Source organism: Peromyscus leucopus, chromosome 8b, assembly GCF_004664715.2.
Source record: "Peromyscus leucopus breed LL Stock chromosome 8b, UCI_PerLeu_2.1, whole genome shotgun sequence".
NCBI lineage: Eukaryota > Metazoa > Chordata > Mammalia > Rodentia > Cricetidae > Peromyscus > Peromyscus leucopus.
The window spans coordinates 11,436,767-11,458,244 of record NC_051086.1 but is presented as its reverse complement, the minus strand read 5'-3'; the positions used below and the strand labels follow the sequence as shown (position 1 = coordinate 11,458,244).

The 21,478-nt window shown below is 40.2% G+C and overlaps 1 protein-coding gene across 9 annotated transcripts in view; it reads left to right on the top strand.

Moving 5' to 3' along the window:
- Positions 1-21,478, top strand: part of Tenm2 (teneurin transmembrane protein 2) — a 1,236,692-nt gene that overhangs the window by 274,937 nt on the left and 940,277 nt on the right. For all 9 annotated transcript variants that reach the window (XM_028864303.2, XM_028864310.2, XM_028864309.2 and 6 more), the window contains exon 3: positions 17,032-17,332. In XM_028864303.2, coding sequence (XP_028720136.1) covers positions 17,107-17,332 — 226 coding nt within the window. In that variant the 5' untranslated portion in view covers positions 17,032-17,106. The remainder of the gene's footprint in view (positions 1-17,031; positions 17,333-21,478) is intronic.

The following is a 21,478-nucleotide window of genomic DNA, read 5'->3' as shown; positions in this document are numbered from 1 at the left end:
CTGCAAACACGTAGTTAGTAGTTATCTTCACAAAGCTTTGTTAGGTGACCTAGCAGCTGCAGGGATGGATTACTAACAAGAGACAAGGTCCCTGCTCTCATAGAACATCTTATACACAAAGCAAATGATTTGCTTATTTTGAACTCTTTTTTTAGGTTTTGCTTGTCAGCTCCTGCACCATGTAATCATTGAAGCAAGGCTTGAATGCATGCTATTTGCTTTTTTATAATAGTAAAATAATAAGAAATATTGACTACACTTTCACACATAGGAAAATGATGAAGCGATTTGTGGCCCACTCCATGCTTTCTTGGTTAGAGATGGAGCACAAAGGATTTCCATCATTCAGTACATTTCCTTCAGCTCTGAGAAGCTTCAGGGACTGCAGGTATTCTCCACTCATTCTCTTCCTCTGTGTGTGGTTCTGCCTCTTTGACCTCTCTCCCTCCCCAAGAGACTTCAATTCCTGTATGCGTACTTACCTAATCCCTGAAGACATCTGTCTCTGCCTCTTTCTTATGTAGAGTAACTTAGACCCATCCTCCTTTTGTATTGCCCATCTTTCTACATCCATTGTTTAGGTTTACTAAAGACTCCCACTGCCCAATATGCTTTTTTTCATGAGCAGGCAGTGGGTTAATGATAAACATTTACTGTTTTTCATATCATATTTTTTTCTTGTCATTTGTGGTACCTGTCTATGATGAACTGAATATGTGTGTCAGATTTGATCACAATTAGGTGATGCTGCTAGAACACGTCAAATTTGTAATTTTCATTGATAGTAGAATAATTTCACACAGTGAGAATTAAATACAACATGGTTACTGGTCTCTGGGTTGTCATGCTAAGAGAGCACCAGAACATCAACCCTTCAGAGCTGGGGAATATAGCAACCTATAACACATATTCATTAGTATACGTGTCCTTGTGCTTTGAGGATCACTAAAGGACAGCTGTTACTTTTAATTGCCAGATGTTATTGTTAATGATTGCCAGAGATGATGAAGACAGTATGGTGGTGATGGTGACATCTGTTGGTGTTTGGGCATCTACTATTTGGAGATTCTTAAAGGCAATTTGGCATTTCACAATTTAGACACATTACTCCAATTTTTCAGAAGTAGAAACTGAAACCCATCTCTCAAATATCCTTTGTCTCTGCCTCAGGATACAAGTCTAATTTTTTTCCATTACTTTTGGTACCTGAAAGGGGCTTACATGTCTTCATCAACTGAAGGGGTAATTTCTGTACTGAGTATGTTGGAACTAGGCTATGACTATTGACTTTCAAGAGGTAACTGCAATGAACTGGTGGATGAAGATGCTTAGACAACCACGTTCCAGTGATTGAAAGAGATATGAGAAGGTGTTTTAAGACTGTCCATTCCTCTGTATTACAGGTGTTAGAATCAGATGAGTAATTTTAGCATGAGCATTCTTTAGGTAGGTGGAGTAAATAAGTAATTAAGATAGAGTATCAGATGCTTGTGCTGAGGGACTGTGTCTGAGTGATGACTTACTGAGGAACCTGATTCAGGACCTGGAACTTTACAACTATTCATGATATGAAAGCTTGACTTAACAGTGACTTTTATACTTTTCTAAAACCTCGTAATCAAAAGCTTTCCATTCACTCATTATCTACTGCTGCTCTCAGTCTTGTATACAGAAAGGACCATGCTTGACAAGATGGGCAGAGGGTGTTCAATTCCTCCCTTCATTAGCTTTTGAGGCTGCAGGCTCATGGCTTGCTCTACTGCCTCACTGAGCTCTGCATGGCAGGGAGGAGTGAGGAGGGCCTGTCTTTTTCCAGTTATGGTAACTTAGCCAGTGCCTAAGGTACAACCATCTGTTCAGCTCCCCCTCTCAGGAGGCACATAGGAAAATGGGAGTAGAACAGACAGGCCTCTCTCTCTCTCTCTCTCTCTCTCTCTCTCTCTCTCTCTCTCTCTCTCTCTCTCTCTCTCTGTGTGTGTGTGTGTGTGTGTGTGTGTGTGTGTGTGTGTGTGTGTGTATGTTTAAGGGTTAGGGGTGAAGCCAAGGAGGCCAAGAGTTCAGTAAACTACCACATTTCATATTGAAATTTTTACAGTGCTGTAACCACCCTGATTTACTTAATGTTAAACAGTTTGGGCTTGAGAAAGGGAAAACAAAGCATGAGGTTTGACAAAATCCTAGTCTAGTATAGACCTTTATTTTTTTTATTGCTATTCAAATAAGAATATACACAAACATGCACATCTATACTCTCATGGAAGGTATCTGATATGTGGGATGGAGGATGTAATTGTGTGGATGCTTTTGGTTAGGCCTGCAAGCATGGAGAGGCGTCTTTGCTTTTAACAATTCATAAAACCCACAGACAGCAAGCAGATTCTGACAATGTGCTCACCATTTCCTGTGCACATGGCTCCAGGGACCTGAACAGATTCTAAACAGCAGTCCATGATGCTCTGGAGCCGGAGAGCAAAACACAATTGTGAATTTGCTTATCCTTTCTTGCTCTGGACATTAACCAGAGTTGGCTTTTTATCCCCAGACATATCAATATAATGGCACAGGGGAACAGGAAGCAAATTGCCTTTGACCTCTTATTTACTGGTGCATTAAATTACCCAGCCACTATCTTCCACTTTTGTAGATTTTAAAGCAGATTTTCTTAGGTCCACTCAGAGGTCACAGGATATTCTGTCTCTAAATATTTTGGAGTGTATCTTTGTTCAGAATTGATCTTACATGATTCTAAGAGAAGGTACTAGAAATATCAGAGAGCTAGTTTTTGTGCTCGATCCATCATACCCCTACTTGGAGCTGGAAGGAGGCAAAGCAAAACTCTCAAGTCTACCATCTACTTCAGATTTACTCTCTCTTATGTCTGGGTTCTATATTACCTTTCAATTAGTACTCTCATGATCTTTTAATAAGCCACTTACATGAGGGAGTTCAAATCCAGTATAAAGGACTCTGAGAATGTACTTCTTAGGTTGTCTTAGGATAGACAAAATTGTAAGGTCCTAAAGGATAAAGAGAGAAGACATTTTTTATTGTTGTTGTTATTTAAGTAAAAGTGCTTGCTATATTTAAGAAACAAGATGACTTTCATTCAATGTGATCAGAAAGAATACATTTTTCTTCACAAAATTCCTGATTGAATTATTAATACATATAGTATATATGTATAATTAAATATATATAATATGTATTCTATATATGATCATAAGCATAAGTAACATAATAGAACTTTTTAATTGAAATTCTAAGACATATATGACACCAGCTCAAATTAGGAAATAAGAAGTTTGACTTGTGTCTACTAATTCCAAACACCCACTAGATAAACTTTGTCAATGCTTTGTCATGAGCTTGAAAAGGAAAAGAAAGAGCCCCTCCAACCCTATGATTCAGAATTAATAGACTCCTAAGTCAAGTTGAAATATGACAGTGGGTATCTCTCCTTACCATACTCCCCAAAGGTCTAATGTCAGTTACAAGATAGAAATCACTCAAGCGTGTTGAAACAATAGCCAGCCATAGCCAAAGAGGTGTAATAGAGTGGTGCAAGTTTAAGCAATCAGTATTATTATGCCATTTTGACATCGACCTATGCAGTGTTCTTGCACACATTCACTCTCATCCTCAAACACACTTACTGACACCCCGACAAACACGTGTTCACATGTGGAACTGGCTGTCAGTGATTAACAAGTCACCCCCCTTAAGTAGTAGGCTATTCCACAAAGTTAATGGTGAACAGTGTTACAGCTCACAGGATTAGTTAATTAGACAAAGGCTTGCAGGCAAGGTCTCTGTAGTCTGTTCTGCTAAAGTGATGGAGCCCACTTAGGCATCTGATGAAAAAAGCAGTGTGAGCACTGTTCAAGAGAGGAAATGTGAAATGTAACAGAATCAAGCCCCAGCATAGCAGTAATGAGCTGGCAGAGGCAGCAGCAACCGGTGACTGCCATTTGTCAGTGGTGGGAAAGGTGGAAGCTTGGGGAAAGAGTTATAATTTTGGTTACCATCTTTCCGAGTGCTTCAAGGCAATTTTAATTACTTTTCAGAAGCAAGCTCTGAACACATCTCGCCACATGGACTGGTGACCTCAACTCTCAAGGACATTGGGCTAAGAATGCTTCCCCATAGTAGACAATAAATATGCCTTATGAAAGGCTGCTATGTGACTGAAGTGGGAGTAAGATTAAATCCTCTTATTTTAGAATTACTTTAGAAAGTATGTTGGCAAATGATGTTTCTTACATTGTCACTCTTTATGATTCTCTCTCAGTGTCCATAACAGCTTCATTTTTTCCTGCATGCCGAAATTACAAATACCAAGAATCTACAGACCAACCAACTAGTTTAAATAAATGAATCAGACTAGCTATAAATCAAAAAGCATGATACAATGATCGTAATAATAACTTTAGGACTCAGAGTGTATCAGTTAGCAATATCAGTTGCTATCAGCAATGTGAGTGAGTTTCCTTAACAAGTACTTATTTCACAACAAATTTTTGAACTCAGATATGCTACTGGATCCTTTTTTCTTGAATAAACTTTTTTTTCTGTAAGTGTAGAGTCAAGTTTAGTCAGAAGCAACCCATGATGATGGAGCCTGTGGAAGGTTCCAACCAAAAGCAGCATCTTGTGGACTACAGTACTAAGATCGCAACAATGTTTTTATAGTCAAGGTCCACATTTGTCTTGCTACTGAACTCCTCTCACAGCCTCATGTGAGACATCCTTCATTCTCTGATACCCTGCCTAGCCCTGGAAGGCACTTACTGCAATCTCTTGCTACCATTTCAGATATATTTATAAATGGAGCCATGCAGTTGGCATACATTCTCTTCTTGGTTGTTGTATGTATGTATAGCACATTCCTTTTCATTGCTGAACAGGATTTGCAGGCTTTACGTTAACCATAATGTGTTCAACCAGTCACCCATGGAGGAACATCTGGGTCGTGTCTGGTTATGGCTATTATAAATGAACATTTTTCTACAAATATCCTTGTTGAAGTTTCTATGTGAGCATACATTTTCCTTTCTCTTAAATAAATGCCCAGCAGAGAAGCTGCATAGTAGTTACATGTTTAGTGGGTTTGTTAGTGTTAAGCTGTTGCTAAACTGACTAAGAGTGTGGGTATAGGATTTAACATCTGGCACATGTATGGGAGACCCTGCTTCCTACATCCTCCCTGTATTTATTGTAATCATTGTTTTCTTTAGGGATTCTGATAGGTCTGTAGCAATATCTCACTGTGGTATGAATTTGCTTTTTACTTGGGGCTGATAAGAGCATGTTTCCATGTATGTATTTGCAATTATATGTCCTACCCAACATCTTTAGCCAGCTGTCCAATTGGATTATCTAAGTTTGTTTTCACAGTTGAATATATATATATATCTTATATAATATCTATAATATTATATATAATTTAAAATACATATAATATTTGGGTTGCACATCTATAGGTTGTCTTTTGTAAACAGATTTCATTTCATAGACTTATTTTACTTTTAATTATGTGTATATCTGTGAGTAACATATGTACTTACATGGAGACACCCAAGGAAGCCAGAAAGTATCTGATTCTCTGGAGCTGAAGTTACATACAGTTAATTGTGAGCTGCTTTATATGGGTGCTGGGAACTGAACTCTGGTCCTTAGGAAGTACAGAAAGTACTCTTTCTGAACCACTGATCCACTTCTCCAATCTGCTGGTGTGTGTGTGTGTGTGTGTGTGTGTGTGTGTGTGTGTGTGTGTGTGTGTGTTTGTATGCATATGAGCACAAGTGCCTGCAGAAGCAGGAAAAGGATATTAGATTGCCCTGGAGCATAAGTAACAGACAGCTGGGAGCCACTAGACTTGGATGATGGTTACCGAACTTGGGTCTTCTGAAAGAGCAATATGCACTCTTAGCTGCTGTGCCATCTCTCAAGTCCCCTACACATTTCCTATACATGCTCTTAACATGTCCCTCATAGAGGAAAAAAAGTTAATTGGAAAGAAATTCAATTATATTCACTTTTCCTTTTATAATTCTATATTTGATATAAAGTCTCAAGACTTTATTTCATTTTTTCTTTTGTTTAAGAAAAATTTGTTATTCATTTTATATACCAAAGATCCCCCTCTTCCCTCATCCTGTCCCTCCAGCCTCCCTCTCCCAACCCACCTTTCATCCCCTCCTACAAGAAGTTAAGACCTCCCATAGGGAGGTACTTTTAATAGAGGCAGGTCCAAGCTCTTCCCCTGCCTCAAGGCTGTGTGAGGTGTCCCATTATAGGTAGTGGGCTCCAAAAGGCCTGCTCATGCACCAGGATGGATTCTGATCATACTGCCAAGGTGCCCCTTAAGCAGATGCAGCTACACAACTGTCTGGCTATGCAGAGGGCCTAGTCCAGTCCCGTGCAGGCTCCACAGCTTACCCCAGTAATCAGACCCTATTTTCTTAAAACTACTATCATGTTTTCTAATTTTTTTCTGAAGCACCTATATTTTATTTGTTACATTGTTAGTCCACATTCAGTTGTTCTTTTTTAAAATGAGAAAACAGAATTGACTTTTCCTGCTCATGGTTATCTACCCACCTACCCTTTGTTACCACCAGAGCTTTCTTCACTGGATGACTTTGGCACACTTATATAGAGCCAATGAGCATATGGATGTGAATCTGAGTTCTGGGTTCTAGTCTGTAAATATGTGTCTCTATCCCTCTGCCAAGTCCTAAATATAGGAATCCTATAGGTCCCTAAGGTTTAAATTGGGTAGACTGAGACTTCTCACATTCTTCTATTTAAAAAAAAATTAACTATTCTAGTTCCTTTGCCTATCAACACAACTTTACTATAATATTGTCTATGTCTAAACACCTGTTTCCTCTGGGAATTCATGTGAGTTTCAATTAATCTATGTATTAATTTGAGGAGAACTGTTATTTTATTTGGCTGAGTCTTCCAACCCATAACCTGTTACACATTACCATTTGCTTAGACATTTAATTTCTTTCAACCTGTTCTATACAGTTTCACAAAGTGATTTCTGTGTCTGTCTTATTACATTTACTTCTAATTATTGCACTCTGAGTGATCATAAGGAGCATTGTGTCTTGATTCCTGGGACCTATGTGTTCATTGCTAGAATATTGAAATGCAAGTATCTTCTGCATATTTAGTTTGATACCTGTGACCTTGGCACACTCACTCGTCCAAGTTCTAGGATTTCATTATAGATCCCATGAGTTTTCCCACAGGTGTTATGTCATTTGCTAACAGGGTCAGAGTTATGATATTTTGTTTTTCTGATCTGCATGCTCCAAGATCTGGCATGGTGCTGAATAGGACTAGGGAGGGCAGTTTCACATACCATGTCTTCGGTCTTAGAAGCAAAAGACCAGGTCACCTCTAAGTGTCATGTCAGCTACAGGTGTAAGTGTTGTGTAGTTGCTCAAGTTGAAGAAATCTCCTCATTTTTTACTTTTGAGGGAGAGTGTGTTCTGGATGGATGTAGACTTCTGCCAGATGCCTTTCTGCGTTGGTTACTAGTGTCACATGATTACAACTCTTTAGCCTAATACCATGACAGATTATATTCTCTGGTCTTTAGCTACAGATCCAGTTTCTATCCCCAGAATAAGCCCATTTGTTATGGTGTGCAATATTTTTACAAATTACTGAATTCTCTTTGCTAATATAAGGATTATTATCTATGTATTTCTGGGTGATAGTGACCTTTGGTTTTCTTTTACCCCTTCCTCCCTTTCTTCCTTTGTGACTTGATTTTTTATTTCCAGTCCTACCTTCTTCTCTTTCCCTCCTTTTCCCTCCCTCCTCCCATTTCCCTTCCTTCTCTCCCTCCCCACCCTCCTCTCTCCCTCTTTCTCCCCCTCTCTCTCCGTCCCTTTCTTCTTTCCCTTCCATTCCTTCCTCTGCCTTTGTCTAGTTTGGGCATCAGGGTAATCAGCTTCATAAAATGAACTGGAAAGTTCTCTCTCGTCAGTTTTTCAGTAGAGATCCTATAAATTTATTCTAAGTGTTCCTTCAACATTCAGTAGAACCTTCCAGTGAAACTGCCACCACCTGTTTAATTTTAGTGTGAATTTTGTAATTGAAAGTATTTAACGATCAGGTTGTTCAAGTGGCATAATTCAGAGTGAGTGAAAGGGTATACTTTGAGTGTTTTGAAGAATGGGTCCTTTTCATTTTGGTTCTCAGAGTGCACATCTGATTGTAGTATTTGAAATCCTCTAATTGTCTTGTTCCAATGAACAGGTCCTGTAGCAGCACCTGTTGGTAGCTTGCATCATCTAGACATTGTCAGGCTGATTAGAAGTTTGTCACTTTTATCAATCATTTTTTTTTAAATCAACATTATGGCTTTTCTCTTGTGTTTTTCTGATTTTCAAATTTATTAATTTTTTTTGACTCTTTGGTATTTTCTTTTGTTCCTTTGAGAATCTTTGTCTGGTTATCTTTCCTAGTTCTGGACATTGAAGCTAAGATTCCCAAACTGGAGGCTTTCCCTATTCTCCAGTGTATAGATGTAGATCTTTCATTTCGCTCTCATCCCTGCTGTGACTGGACACAGATTTTGATGTGCTATTTCATTTTCATTAACTTTAATGTTTGTGCTGGCTTATCTTGAGACTTCTTCAGCCTGTGGATTATTTAGACAACTGTTCAGCTGTCAAGGGAGAGTCTTACCTCTCTGTTTTTCTTCAGTTTGACTGCTCTGATTTCAGAGACTATAATGTGTAGGGTGTAGGTTTTCTTTTCATTTTGAGACTTCATTTATGGTACAGGATAAATGCTATCTTCATGTCACTGGTCACTCCTGAAGAATTTATAATCCTCTGTGATTGGTTAGACTCTGCTGTTTGATGGTCGTCTATTGTGTCCTTGATACTTTGTATATGAATGGTCTACCCATTTGGAGGACTCAGAGAATAAATCCTCCAATAATAATTGCGACTTTGTTTGTCTTCCCATTTTTTTCTTTTTTTCTCTCTTTTTCTCTTTTTTTCCATGTAGAGTGCTCTGTCTTTTGAATACACACTTAGTTAGAATTGTCATATGTTTGCAAAAAACTGATCCTTGTATGATCATATAAGGCCCTTCTCTGGCTCTGGTAATTCTCTTTGCCTATTAAGGCTATTTTATATTAATATAGTCATTCTTGTTAGATTTTAATATTTGCATGATATATTTTTTCTTTGCTTTAAATATACCCATACTGTCATAGTTATAGTAACTTATTGGCAGCATAGATTTGGGTCACTTTTAAAATTTGCTCATCTATTTTCTTTTAATTGATATATTAATACAATTTATATTTAATATAATTATCACTTTGTTAAGGCTTAAGTCAGGCATTTTTTATATTCTATTTATTATCCCATTCTCTATGTTCTTAGTTTGTTTTCTCCTTTCTTGTGAAATACTGTAAACTTTGATAATTACATTTTGACTTTTCTGTAGATTTTGAGTTCATCTCTGTGGATAGATTGTATAGCTGTTTTGTGTGTGTATGTGTGTGTGTTTGTGTGTGTGTGTGTCTTCTCACAGTCTACTTCATCCATATCTTATTATCCAGTGAGATATGGAAAGTTTAGCTTGTTTTTTTGTTTGTTCGTTTGTTTTCGAGACAGGGTTTCTCTGTAGTTTTGGTGCCTGTCCTGGATCTCACTCTGTAGACTAGGCTGGCCTCGAACACACAGAGATCCGCCTGGCTCTGCCTCCCAAGTGCTGGGATTAAAGGCATGCACCACTGCTGTCCTGCAAGTTTAGCTGTTTTGACATCCCTTTACTGTTCACATTTTAGAATAATTTCTTAAATATGACCTCGACATAGATTTAGAATCATATCAGAGAATAATATATTTTTCACCATTGAAAATAATTTTGTAACCTCAAAGAAAGTGTGTGTATTTCATTTTTCACACCTTTGCTTCTTGTGTTCCCTCATCCTTTCTGATACGTCAGATCCTCCCTTTTATGGATTCCTTTGAGTTTACAGAACAGTTTAGCCACTCTTTCAAAACTGGTCTGCTAGTGATAGGCTACCATACTTTCCTTCATAAAATTATCTTGACTTCTCCTTCTTTTAAGTAAGTGTTTTAATGGGATACAATGTGAGGAAATAAACTTCTCCTTCATGCCCTGAAATATATTGTGGTATCTTTCCCATTCACCATGGTTCCAGTGAACATTCTACCTTTACTTTGAGTTTTTCCCTTGTAGCTACATCATCTTTTTCTTTTTCCTCAGTGTTTTCTGGAGCCTTTTCTTCATCTTCCATTTTTCAGAAATTTTACTATGGTATGTATGATGCATCTGCATATGGATGCATTTGAACGTATCTGGTTTGGGATCCATTCAGCTTTGAGAATATTCACTGTAATAATTTCTATCAATATGTGTGTGTGTGTGTGTGTGTGTGTGTGTGTTTTTTTTTTTTTTTTTTTTTTTTTTTTTTTTTTTTTTTTTTTTTTTTTTTTTTTTTTTTGAATATTTGCGCAGCTGCAAGTGTGTGTGTGTATATTTTTAATTGTGTGTATTTCTAACAGGAGGGATTTCTTTGTATTTTATACTTCTTGAGAATTTCTGTTTCTCTGGTATAACTTTTTTTTTTTCATTTCAGTGTGTTCCTAATTTCTCATTGAAGCAATTTGATAACCAGTTTAAATTGTTATCTTGGCATTAATCTATGTTGAATGCCCTTTTTAATTTAATTTTTTTTTTCGACAAGGTTTCTCCATGTAGTTTTGGACCCTGTCTTGGAACTCACTCTTTAGACCAGGTTGTCCTTGAACTCACAGAGATTTGCCTGTTTCTGCCTCCCGAGTGCTGTAATTAAAGATGTGCATCACCACTGCCTGGCTGCCTGTTCTATTTTTCATCTAACATGCTCCTCCTCCTTCTTCTATTTTTTAATAACAAGTGATTTTGTTTTTATACCAACAGAGACACTTTTTTATATCATGTTGTGGTGTCAAGTTTCTTATTCAAACCTTCCATATTTTTCCTTTTCTTTTTTTTTTTTTTTTTTTTTTTTTTTTGGTTTTTCGAGACAGAGTTTTTCTGTGTAGCTTGTAGCTTTGTGGTGGTAGCACATGCCTTTAATCCCAGCACTCAGGAGGCAGAGCCAGGCGGATCTCTGTGAGTTCGAGGCCAGCCTGGTCTAAAGCGATTTCCAGGAAAGGTGCAAAGCTACACAGAGAAACCTTCTGTTTTTGCTGGTTTTTTTTTTCCAAATTTTCAAACAAGTTTTATTCCCATACAATCCCGAGACGTTTCCTTTGCTTAAAATGTACACAGGGAACATGATTCTTTAATGTGAAAAATAACTTATGTCCTGGCTCCACTACTTGGGTGCTTCATGGCTGGGGTGGAAGGTAAGGGACCATCCAGGCCTCTAGCCTGGACCTCTCTGTGACATCCTTAGCTGGCACAGTCCCCGCCCCTCCCATGCACATGTGGTGGGTGTGGCATGGAGACCCATCCCTCCTGGACCTGCCATCTGTAGATGACTTTGGAGACTGAGGGTTGCAGCTGGCCCACTGTGAAGTCTTAAGAGTCTGGGGGCAGAGTACAAGGTATCCTGTGGGGTCCTCACTCAAGGGGGTACAGGCACAGATCACAAGAGGGCTCACCCCACATAGTGGTAGACAGTGTGAAGGTTCTAGAAGTCTGTTGCTGCCGCTGCCACCACCGCCGCGCCACCTGCCTCTCCTGGGGAAAATGGACAGCACGGGGACAGACACAGCACCAGACCTTCCACGTCCCTTCAAAGGCCGAGATGGGAAGGGTGAGACAGTGCAGTTCTGTCTACCACCCAATGTGAAGCACAAAACCCAGCCCTGGGAGCTCTGGTGGTGTTGAGTGGCACTAGGTTGATGTCACCTCCAGGGCGGCTTTCCAGGTAGGGCAGCAGCTGACCTGGCCACCTACTTGAGGCCTATGACAGGACACCCACCCAAGCCCTGAGGTGAGGGAAGAGAGACTCTCCCTTATTCAGGCTAAGTTACCTTCTAAACAGACAGGAGTTCTTTTCAGGTACTTGTTGTGGCTGTAGTATAGGATTGGAGGTTATAGACCTGAACTGATTTTCTCTGGGTATTGGGGATAGAGTGGTCTTGGTACTGCTTCATGCATGATATCTAGTTATGCTGCCAAGGGCAGAAGGGGTCATTGTCCCTGTGAGATGGTTGAACACTTCACTTCTCACTAGACCTCTCCCTGTAATGCAGTCAGAGGCGAAGCTTCCTGTACTGTGCAGGTGGAGGACTAGGTTCCCTTTGAGAAATGAGCTTCATTATATCCTGCAAAGGATGAAAATCTGGAACACTTTGGCCTTTTTTGGAACCACTTTGCTTCAAATGAGGTGCCTCACTGGCATGGTATCATGATTTCCAGATGAAGGTAGAAATGAGAATATTACCCCCTTCCACACCACTGGGTTGCAGCAGTAGGAGGCTTGGGTATATGCCCAAGAGTGGTATAGCTGGATCTTGGGGGAGATTGATTCCCAATTTTCTAAGAAAGTGCCATATTGATTTCCAAAGTGGTTGTACAAGCTTGCATTCCCACCAGCATTGGAGGAGAGTTTCCCTAGTTCCACATCCTCTCCAGCATAAGGTGTCTTCAGTGTTTTTGATCTTAGCCATTCTGACAGGCATAAGGTGTTATCTCAGAGTTATTTTGATTTGCATTTCCCTGATGATTAGGGATGTTGAGCAATTCCTTAAATGTCTTTCAGCCATTTGAGTTTCCTCTGTTGAGAATTCTCTCTTTAGTTCTATAGCCCATTTCTTAATTGGACTGTTGGTCGTTTTGATGTCTAATTTCTTGAGTTCCTTATATATTCTGGATATCAATCCTCTGTCAGATGTGGGGTTGGTGAAGATCTTTTCCCATTCTGTAGGCTGTCGCTTTGCCTTGTTGACGGTATCCTTTGCTCTACAAAAGCTAATAGTCGTGCTAGAAACCCCATCCAACGACTGAGAGATCTGGATGCAGAGATCCACGGCTAGGCCCTGGGTGGAGCTCCAGGAGTCTAATTAGTGAGAAAGAGGAGAGTTTATATGTGCAAGAATTGTTGAGACCAAGGTTGGATAAAGCACAGGGACAAATAGCCAAACGAATGGAAACACATGAACTATGAACCAAAGGCTGATGGGCCCCCAACTGGATCAGGCTCTCTGAATAGGTGAGATAGTTGATTGGCTTGATCTGTTTGGGAGGCATCTAGGCAGTAGTACCAAGTCCTGTGCTCATTGCATGAGTTGGCTGTTTGAAACCTGGGGCTTATGCAGGGATGCTTGTCTCAGTCTGGGAGGAGGGGACTGGACCAGTCTGGACTAAGTCTACCAGCTTGATCTCAGTCCTGGGGGGGGGGCTTTGCAATGGAGGAGGTGGGAATGGGGTTGGGCTGGGAGGAAGGGGAGGGGGGCAGGAGGGGGGAGAACAAGGGAATCTGTGGATGATATGTAGAACTGAGTGGTATTGTAAAATAAAATAAAAGGAAAAAATCTAAAGGCTTTATTTTTTTATTAGATGTTTGTTTTTCAGTCTTTGATACAGACAGATTGATTTTGTCAGCTTTTCCTTCCTCCCCATCCTCCTCTTTCTCCTCCTATTCCTCCTCTTCCTCTTTCTCTTCTTCTTCTGCTGCTGCTGTTTCTTTTTATATATTTTTTTTGTCTGTGCCCACTGATGGTTGGGGATGTCATCTCCCTTACCTACATATCAGATATGTATGGCACAAAGAAATTGTACTGTTTCATGGATAGTGTAATTGGTACTTTGGTGTATTCTCTTTGCACCATTCAAGATTTTCTTATATTGTTTTATGTATTGAGTTTATTATTTTCATCCACAATTTATGAGGAGAATAGGGAAACATGCATATATATCCCATCTGTCAAGAAGTACTTTTCTGGCCTCTTGACTCTTAAAAGAAGCCAGGGATTCAGATTTTCATATAAATTCTCGTTTTGTTGTTTTTCATATTGACAATTTTTAAATTTGCAACCAAATGCAAAACTGTTCTTTACTGGTTGTGTTCTCACTCTGCCTAGTTCCTGAAGACGTTAGGTTTCTATAAAATGTGACTAATTTTGTGTCATTGCATGTAAATTTCTAACACTTATTTGGAGGGGCTACTGCTGACAAACTCAACTTAGTAATACAGAGCTGAGAAAAAGAAGAGTATTAGGGAAAGGACACTGGATGGCTAAGGCAGGTATAGAGATGTCTAAACCCAATGACCCTATACTTTACTAACAGATAAAAAACATTTAGGCTCCCACTGTGGGCATGGTTTTATCAAATAAAATACAATAATAAAATAAAAGCATGTAAAAATATGCAACACAGAGCAAAAGCAAGAGAGAACCTTTTGACACAGTGCAAAGTGGAACAGATAAATATGGGAATTTTAAGCTCTGCTACGTTGATGATATTAAAATGAATAAACCTAGCGGTGAAGCAAAACAGAAGCAAATTATGAAACTGAACGATAACCTTCAATCTTCAAAACCACCTGTGACTCTGTAGTATTAGTGACACTGTCTTGTTTTTCTTCATCAGTCTGAAGGTATTCTTTGATCAGCTAGTTTAAGCTCTGGCCTGTAGGAGAACAGTGGCTTCTGGGCATTATCTACTATCTCCCCATAGTGCCTTATGCAAGACTCTGACTACATACCCGAATGGAGCATGTTAATAGTCAGAAGAGTGAAACATGCACTTTTATCAAGTCCTACTCACATTCTTGGCACCACACTGGGAAATTTGCTATAATACTGTTTTAATTTTAATAAATGCCCTGTGAAGAAGGTGTTGTTCTTTTCCATTTTGACTAATTAAAGAGCCAAGTTACAAGAGTTAGACAGGTATTAAACAAGAATGTTGGCTAATGAGTGGTCATGGTTAGATTGGCATCTGCTAAACCTCAATGACTACACACTCAAATAGACTATGCATGAATTCCAAAATCATGCTGAAATTAAAGACAAAGGCTGGGTTTTTTGTTGTTTTGTTTTGTTTTGTTTTTTGCCTCTGGGAATTACATTGATATAATGATAATCGAATTGATTATAGCAAAAAAATTTTCCATGCCAATTTATCAGTGTCCTTCAAAAAGGTCCTAAGGTCTTGACTAGTGAAGCTCAAAGGTGTTTCTTAACTTACTAACTGAGGAACTCCAGACTCCAGGAAACTATATAGTTTATTATCTAAGCAACTAGGGCACATGAATAATTGTTCCTGGGGTTTGTAACAGGTGTGCACTCTTTCTCATTGCCAATTGTTAAACAGAATTTCCTACACTTCAGGCAGTATTTGATAAAGTGGACTAAGGGTTTATTTAGGAGGATCCTGGAGATAAAAGGTCTCTATATGAAGAGAGAAAGAGAGAATGACTTCATTTCTGGTGTCTCTGGCCCCATGCTGTCTACACTACTGGTCACACAGCTTAGTCCTTTTGTACACAGAGATGTCCTACTTCAGTGTCTAAATAGCCAGTGCAGAGCAGGGGGCTTGAAAACTGCAGATCTGTTCCCCAAGTATTTCCTGACATATTGAAGAGGCAGTGAGCAACAGTAGCCTGGAGAAAAATCATTACCCTGGCTCTGGGCTTTATTTTCCAGTTTAATTAAAATTTGTGTTTGTCCATTCTGTCCAGGCCCTGGCCCTGTGGTCCATGCTATTTTGCATGGCAAATGAAATCAGTAAGAACCTACCATTTGGGTCTTGGTGTGCCCAAGCATTTTTGTTGTTATTCGCTAGGCAGAAGGTTAATGTTTTCTCAGTGATACTTGGCATACACTGCCAGGACACGGGCCAGTTCATATGTTAGAGAAGTTCCTTCCCATCCACTTCTTTATCACATGCGTAGTTCGTCTGCATTTTTCCCTTTCTTCAACAGGCCTCCTGGCCCTGGGAGGGTCAGTGTAAATTCAGGTTAATGAAGAGGTGGTTATGTGGGATACACATCTCTCAGTAAGTTCTCTTGTTGATGAGTCCCTGGGAAGGAGTAGCTAGCTGTTTTCAGATTTAGATTTCCAACTGAGAGAACACAGGTTGGGGATTACTGAAGACTGCCTAAAGAAATCAGCAATGGACAGAGGAGAAGGCTCCGTAGGTAAAGCTCTAGCATTGCAGGCATGAGGGCCTGAGTTTGAATCCCAAGAAGCTGTATAAACCTGGACACTATAGCACTCCCAGGACTCAGAGAGATAGGAGGTGGAGCCAGGAGAACACACAGCTGCTGACAGGCCAGCCTAGCCTGGGAGTGCACAACAGAGAAAAACAGCAGAGGACCAATACCCAAGGCTGTCTCTGATCTCCAAAAGTCTACTGTGTCATTGCACATGCGCGCGCGCGCGCGCGCACGCACGCACGCACGCACACACACACACACACACAGAAGATAAATTTACATGTCATCAACACCTGTATTATTATTATTCTTCAGGCCCATTGAACAACCTGTTGTCACAACAAATCACTAATATTTTCAAATGTGCTCCTATACTTCACTTTCTTTTGTTCCTTCCTTCCTTCCCCTATCATCCTCTCTTCTTCCTACTTCCTTCCTTTCTTCCTCTTTTGATATTTATTTTCTCAGTAATCCTTCTAAACCAAAACAAGCAAACAAACAAACAAACATCCAATAATGAAGTAGAACAAAGTCAGTTTGGCTTTGATCAACTTCATAACTAGATCTCCTACCCAAGTGACAGGCTTATCACTTTATCTGTGCACATACAATCAGGAAATGAGGCTTTTTGTTATTTCTTTCCCTCATAGCTATTAAACTCGACAGGAAGAAAAATGAATTGATTGTCTGGAGTTCTGTGTAGACTGATGGTTTAAGGACAAAGCTTTCCCAAAGAAGTTGTGCACACTGGCAAGTTTCCCATTTATGTTTTCACTTGAGTCAGAACTGAAGGAAGACCTCACTGCTTGTAATCACAGTCTGTTATTTGTTATTTACTTGTTTTGTTACTTTTATACTTCTAGGTGGCTAAAGTGAAAGGTGTCAATACTCTAGCCTGCCCTTTCTGAAAGTCGTGGAGTTCTGTTTCATCTGGAATAATGGATGTAAAGGACCGACGACATCGCTCTTTAACCAGGGGACGCTGTGGCAAGGAGTGTCGCTACACCAGCTCCTCCCTGGACAGTGAAGACTGCCGTGTGCCCACGCAGAAGTCCTACAGCTCCAGTGAAACCCTGAAGGCTTATGACCACGACAGCAGAATGCACTACGGAAACCGAGTCACAGACCTGGTGCACCGGGAATCGGATGAGTTTTCCAGACAAGGTAGGTAGCTCTGGCCCACCCATTAGACTCCAGCCCCAATCCTGGCTTGCTCAGTTGAATGGTGATGACTGAAGTTGGTAAACACTGATAGTAAGGCAAGTTAGCAAGCAAATTGTCCAACTAATGCTTGGGTAGAAACAAACCTTTGCCCTGTCTGACTCCTGTGGGCGAAAAGCCCCTTCTTGTTATGCTGGGCACTAGATTCCTCAACAATATGGTAGCTGCTTTCAGAGAACTGCCATGATAGGTTTCTTAAGGTGTGACTTGGAGCATGTCCTTGGCTTCATAAAAGGTATTCCTGAGACAATAGAAATCTCTGCCTGGCAGATCTGGTGATTTCCCACTCTTCTTTGAAGCTTACTCTAAACCTCTAAGAACTCATTTGACTGCTCCATCCACATACTGGCATTCTCAGTCATATTCACTTTGAATAAATGATGTGTATGTATTAAAAGACATTTCAGAACTTCCTGGGCACAATAATAGTAAGTTACACACACACACACACACACACACACACACACACACAGTGTGATGCCAAGTCTAAGTTCTGTTTTTAGTTCCATGTTTCAGAGTCTAAGTGGGAACATAAACATTTTAGTCCAGTTGCATCCATGCAGTTCTGCCTTTGCCCTTACCAAGACTCACTTTTATTGCAACTCCTCGGTTGATTTAAGAAGACTTCTCTCTCAGACACGAACAGTTGGCACTCTCTTCATGTCCAGTAGCCATGCAGGATTCCACTGTCAGTTGTCTAGACATGTGAACTGAGGCCGGGCAGTGTGGAGGTCAGAGTCGACGTCTCCCTTGCTCTGCACTGTGCTTCTGGAACGCTGGCCAAGCGTGTGCTCTGGTCACAGCCATGGCTCAGCAAAACGAAGGCAAAAGTGAATGCACAAGCAGCAGCAGTGGCTGCACTAGGTGGGGTCACCCAGCAGGCACCCGGGGGCTTGGCCCTGTCCAGCTGGGTTAGTGCATCATTTGTTTTGTAATACCAATTCCTGATTTCTTTTTCTGTCCCCGGCAGCAAAGACTGGGATGAATTTAATTCATAAAGAGATCACCACACATGGAATCCATCCCTGGCTTCTTAGCTTCCTCATATTCTCCTATTTTACTTTTTTATTTTATAGAAAAAAAATGTACATATGTGCAATTAAGTAGTATAGTGCCCAAGATTGATAAATGTACAGGCCAGATGTTGTTCTGAGAATAAGTTCAGATACTCCCATTTGATCCTTGCTCCTGTTATAGTTAACAAAATATTTTTTGAGAAATCAATGAACAGTTGAAATTGCTTTTCTTGTCATTGTAGACCTTTGTAGGAAACAATTTTTATTTGATCTTTAGTCTTATTTTTCTCTACATCCTCTTCATGAAAATGACATGTACTGATCCTCCAGGAGAAAACAGGGCTGTCTGATGACTGCTCTGGATTAAATGCCTTTGATCTGTGAGTAACTTCAACATGTGGTTTGTTTTATTAAGCTCACACCTGGCCCCACGTAGCGGACAGTGGGAAGTGGAAGGAAAACGGGAAGGACTCCTCGTTTAATTAATGAGCAGAAAGCTCACATTATGAACACAGAGAAATTAGGATGCCTGCCATTGTGTCCAAGGGCATTGCTAAAATAAAATAAAGTGCAGCAGACATGCAGTGTGGTTGAGAGATTCAGTTTCCTGTCGTGGCTTTTGTGTCATTTTTGTGTCCTGTAATTCTAGGCTGAAATAGATGACGTTCTTGCTCCTTAACCCTATGGAAGGTATACCTTGGCTTCTGGATCATGAACCAAGCTGCAGCTTCCAGGTTATTGTTGAGCTGAGGATTTGCTTGTCACCTTTTCCCTTATTGATATTTACATCACACAAAATCAAGTGCTGGAATTTTATTTTCCAGCATACTTTTTTTATTCTTCCTATTTCACCATGGGTCCCTCCATTGATGATAATAATGGAAGTAGCGTGGCCGTATTAAGCTCATGGCTTTGCAATTAACAATTCACACATGCCGTGTGTTGTTATTGAGTCCATATTTGTTTGCGTAATGTGTTTGCATGAATTAAAAACTGTGCAGTCCAAAAGTAGAAATGAAAAGGCATTGGGAAGTATTTGCATATGTAAGTGCAATTCCTTCTGAAGGCATCTATGAATTTATGCATGAAAATGTAGTCAGAGGCTGAGTGGATCTACTTTGATGGGTTCTAAAATTGAACTCTGCAGGAAGTAAATAAGCGCATATTTAAGGAGGGGAGTAACTGGAGATACAATCTGGCTAGTGGCACATGCAGCTTGAGACTGAACCACTACAGAGAGGGTTAAAATAAATTTTATACTCAGTAATAACAATAATTTTTAAATGCCATGCATTTTACAGTTTATTTTCTTTTTCATGAAATCAAAGTGCAGGATCATCTCCGTACTTATTAGCCTAGAGGTACATTAGCAAGGATCATAGTGGGATCAGCTCCTAAAGTCTCTTTATTTAAAACCCAAGACACTGATCATAAAACAAACATGCTTCTCACATACAAGCAAGTTTGGCAAACACACTTGGTTGGCTCTCCAGATGCTCCCATAGAAAAGACTTGCCATCCAATAAAAGTGATGTGGGGGTCCAGGGTCCTACCTTATCCAGCTCCGCAAGCTGGCTGGCTGAGAGATCAAACAGGACAACAGGCCATATCCCAGCAGGAGAAATGGGCCAGGTGTCCCCAGGAGAAGCGTTGGAGGCTCCTGTCAAATTGCTTGTACACTGTTTCCAACACAGATGCCTTCTCTGCCTTCTTCTAACATTATCTCTCCTCTAAATTAGAGACATGTAAATTACCTGTCTGGCTTCCACCGTGGTGTGGTACTTCTCCTGGTGTGAAGGGAGAGAATTGCTGACCTTAGATCTTGTGGTCACTGGAGTAATTACTAATTAGTAAATGACTAATCCTTCACTAAATAGCATTCAAGTAGTTCTGGAGTTAATGCGCATGACAAAAGTAAGCAGTGGTCTGACACCTGGTTGCACCGAACCCCATTGCCTCTCAGGAAACAGGTTCTACTTTGAATAATGGAGGTCGGCCAAGTTCCCTAGCACTTTGCATGAGCCTGTTCTTGTGGACTGTGAAGTTCGGGTGCAGAGCAATGTGATATGCAGCTGTTCTGCATGGCTTAGGAACCTTGCCTCAGACCTGAATTCCTTCTGCTTCTGCATATCTATGTGACTACACCTCTTGTCTGCGTTCTGTGCTCCACAAGGATGAGTACATTGTTTTAGTTAACATCAACAGCAACAAGAGGAAAAGAATTCTACCAGTCCTCGAGTACATTGTGTTGAGTGCCAATCCAAGCATTTGACTTGTATAAACTCAGTGTTCACAATGTTGTAAGGTGCTGCTCGTTCTCCCCTGCCCCCCACTTTTTTTTAATAGATTAGGAAACTGAGTCATGGAAAAATTAACTGAATTATCCAAGGTCAGGTACATAAGAAGTGGAAACAGTTTTCACATACAATGAGTCATATTGACAAACTATGTTTGAGTTAACAAAACCCAATGGTTAGACCTCCAAAATCTGGTGGGAAGGAAGGTTGATGTTCAATTTCCAACTCTTTATGAATGAGCACTTTGAAATTTATCTTAATCATGTAGGAAGTCATTATTACCTGGAGCCCCAGCCTTCATGGTCTGTTACCCTATTATGCAATTCTATTCTATAAACACCACCCTTTTAGACTTCCTGGCATCGATTCCTCCTACAGCACCTTTACTCTAAATGAGCCATAGGAAACTTGATAGGAAGGAAACCGCCTTTACTCTAAATGAGCCATAGGAAACTTGCTAGGAAGGAAACCTCACTGAGCCTCCAGCAAAGGTTCCCTACCATTCCTTGTAGTCATCACCTATTGCCCAACCTCTCAACCCGAAATGGTGATCAAGAATGCTGTAAGTTTAGGATATGAACGATATTGGTTACCTAAGCAGAACTGGCTGCTTGCTGTGTAAAGCTGTGCCAAGTGGACCAGAAGATTCACCCTGGTGTCTATTCCTCAAAAAGCCTTCCCTTCTAGTTAGTAGTTCAAGTCTCTTGAGGGCGGGGGCCGGGGAGGGGGGGCGATTGAATTCTTCTGTGTATCTCAAGCTGTTTGGGCCAAGGTTA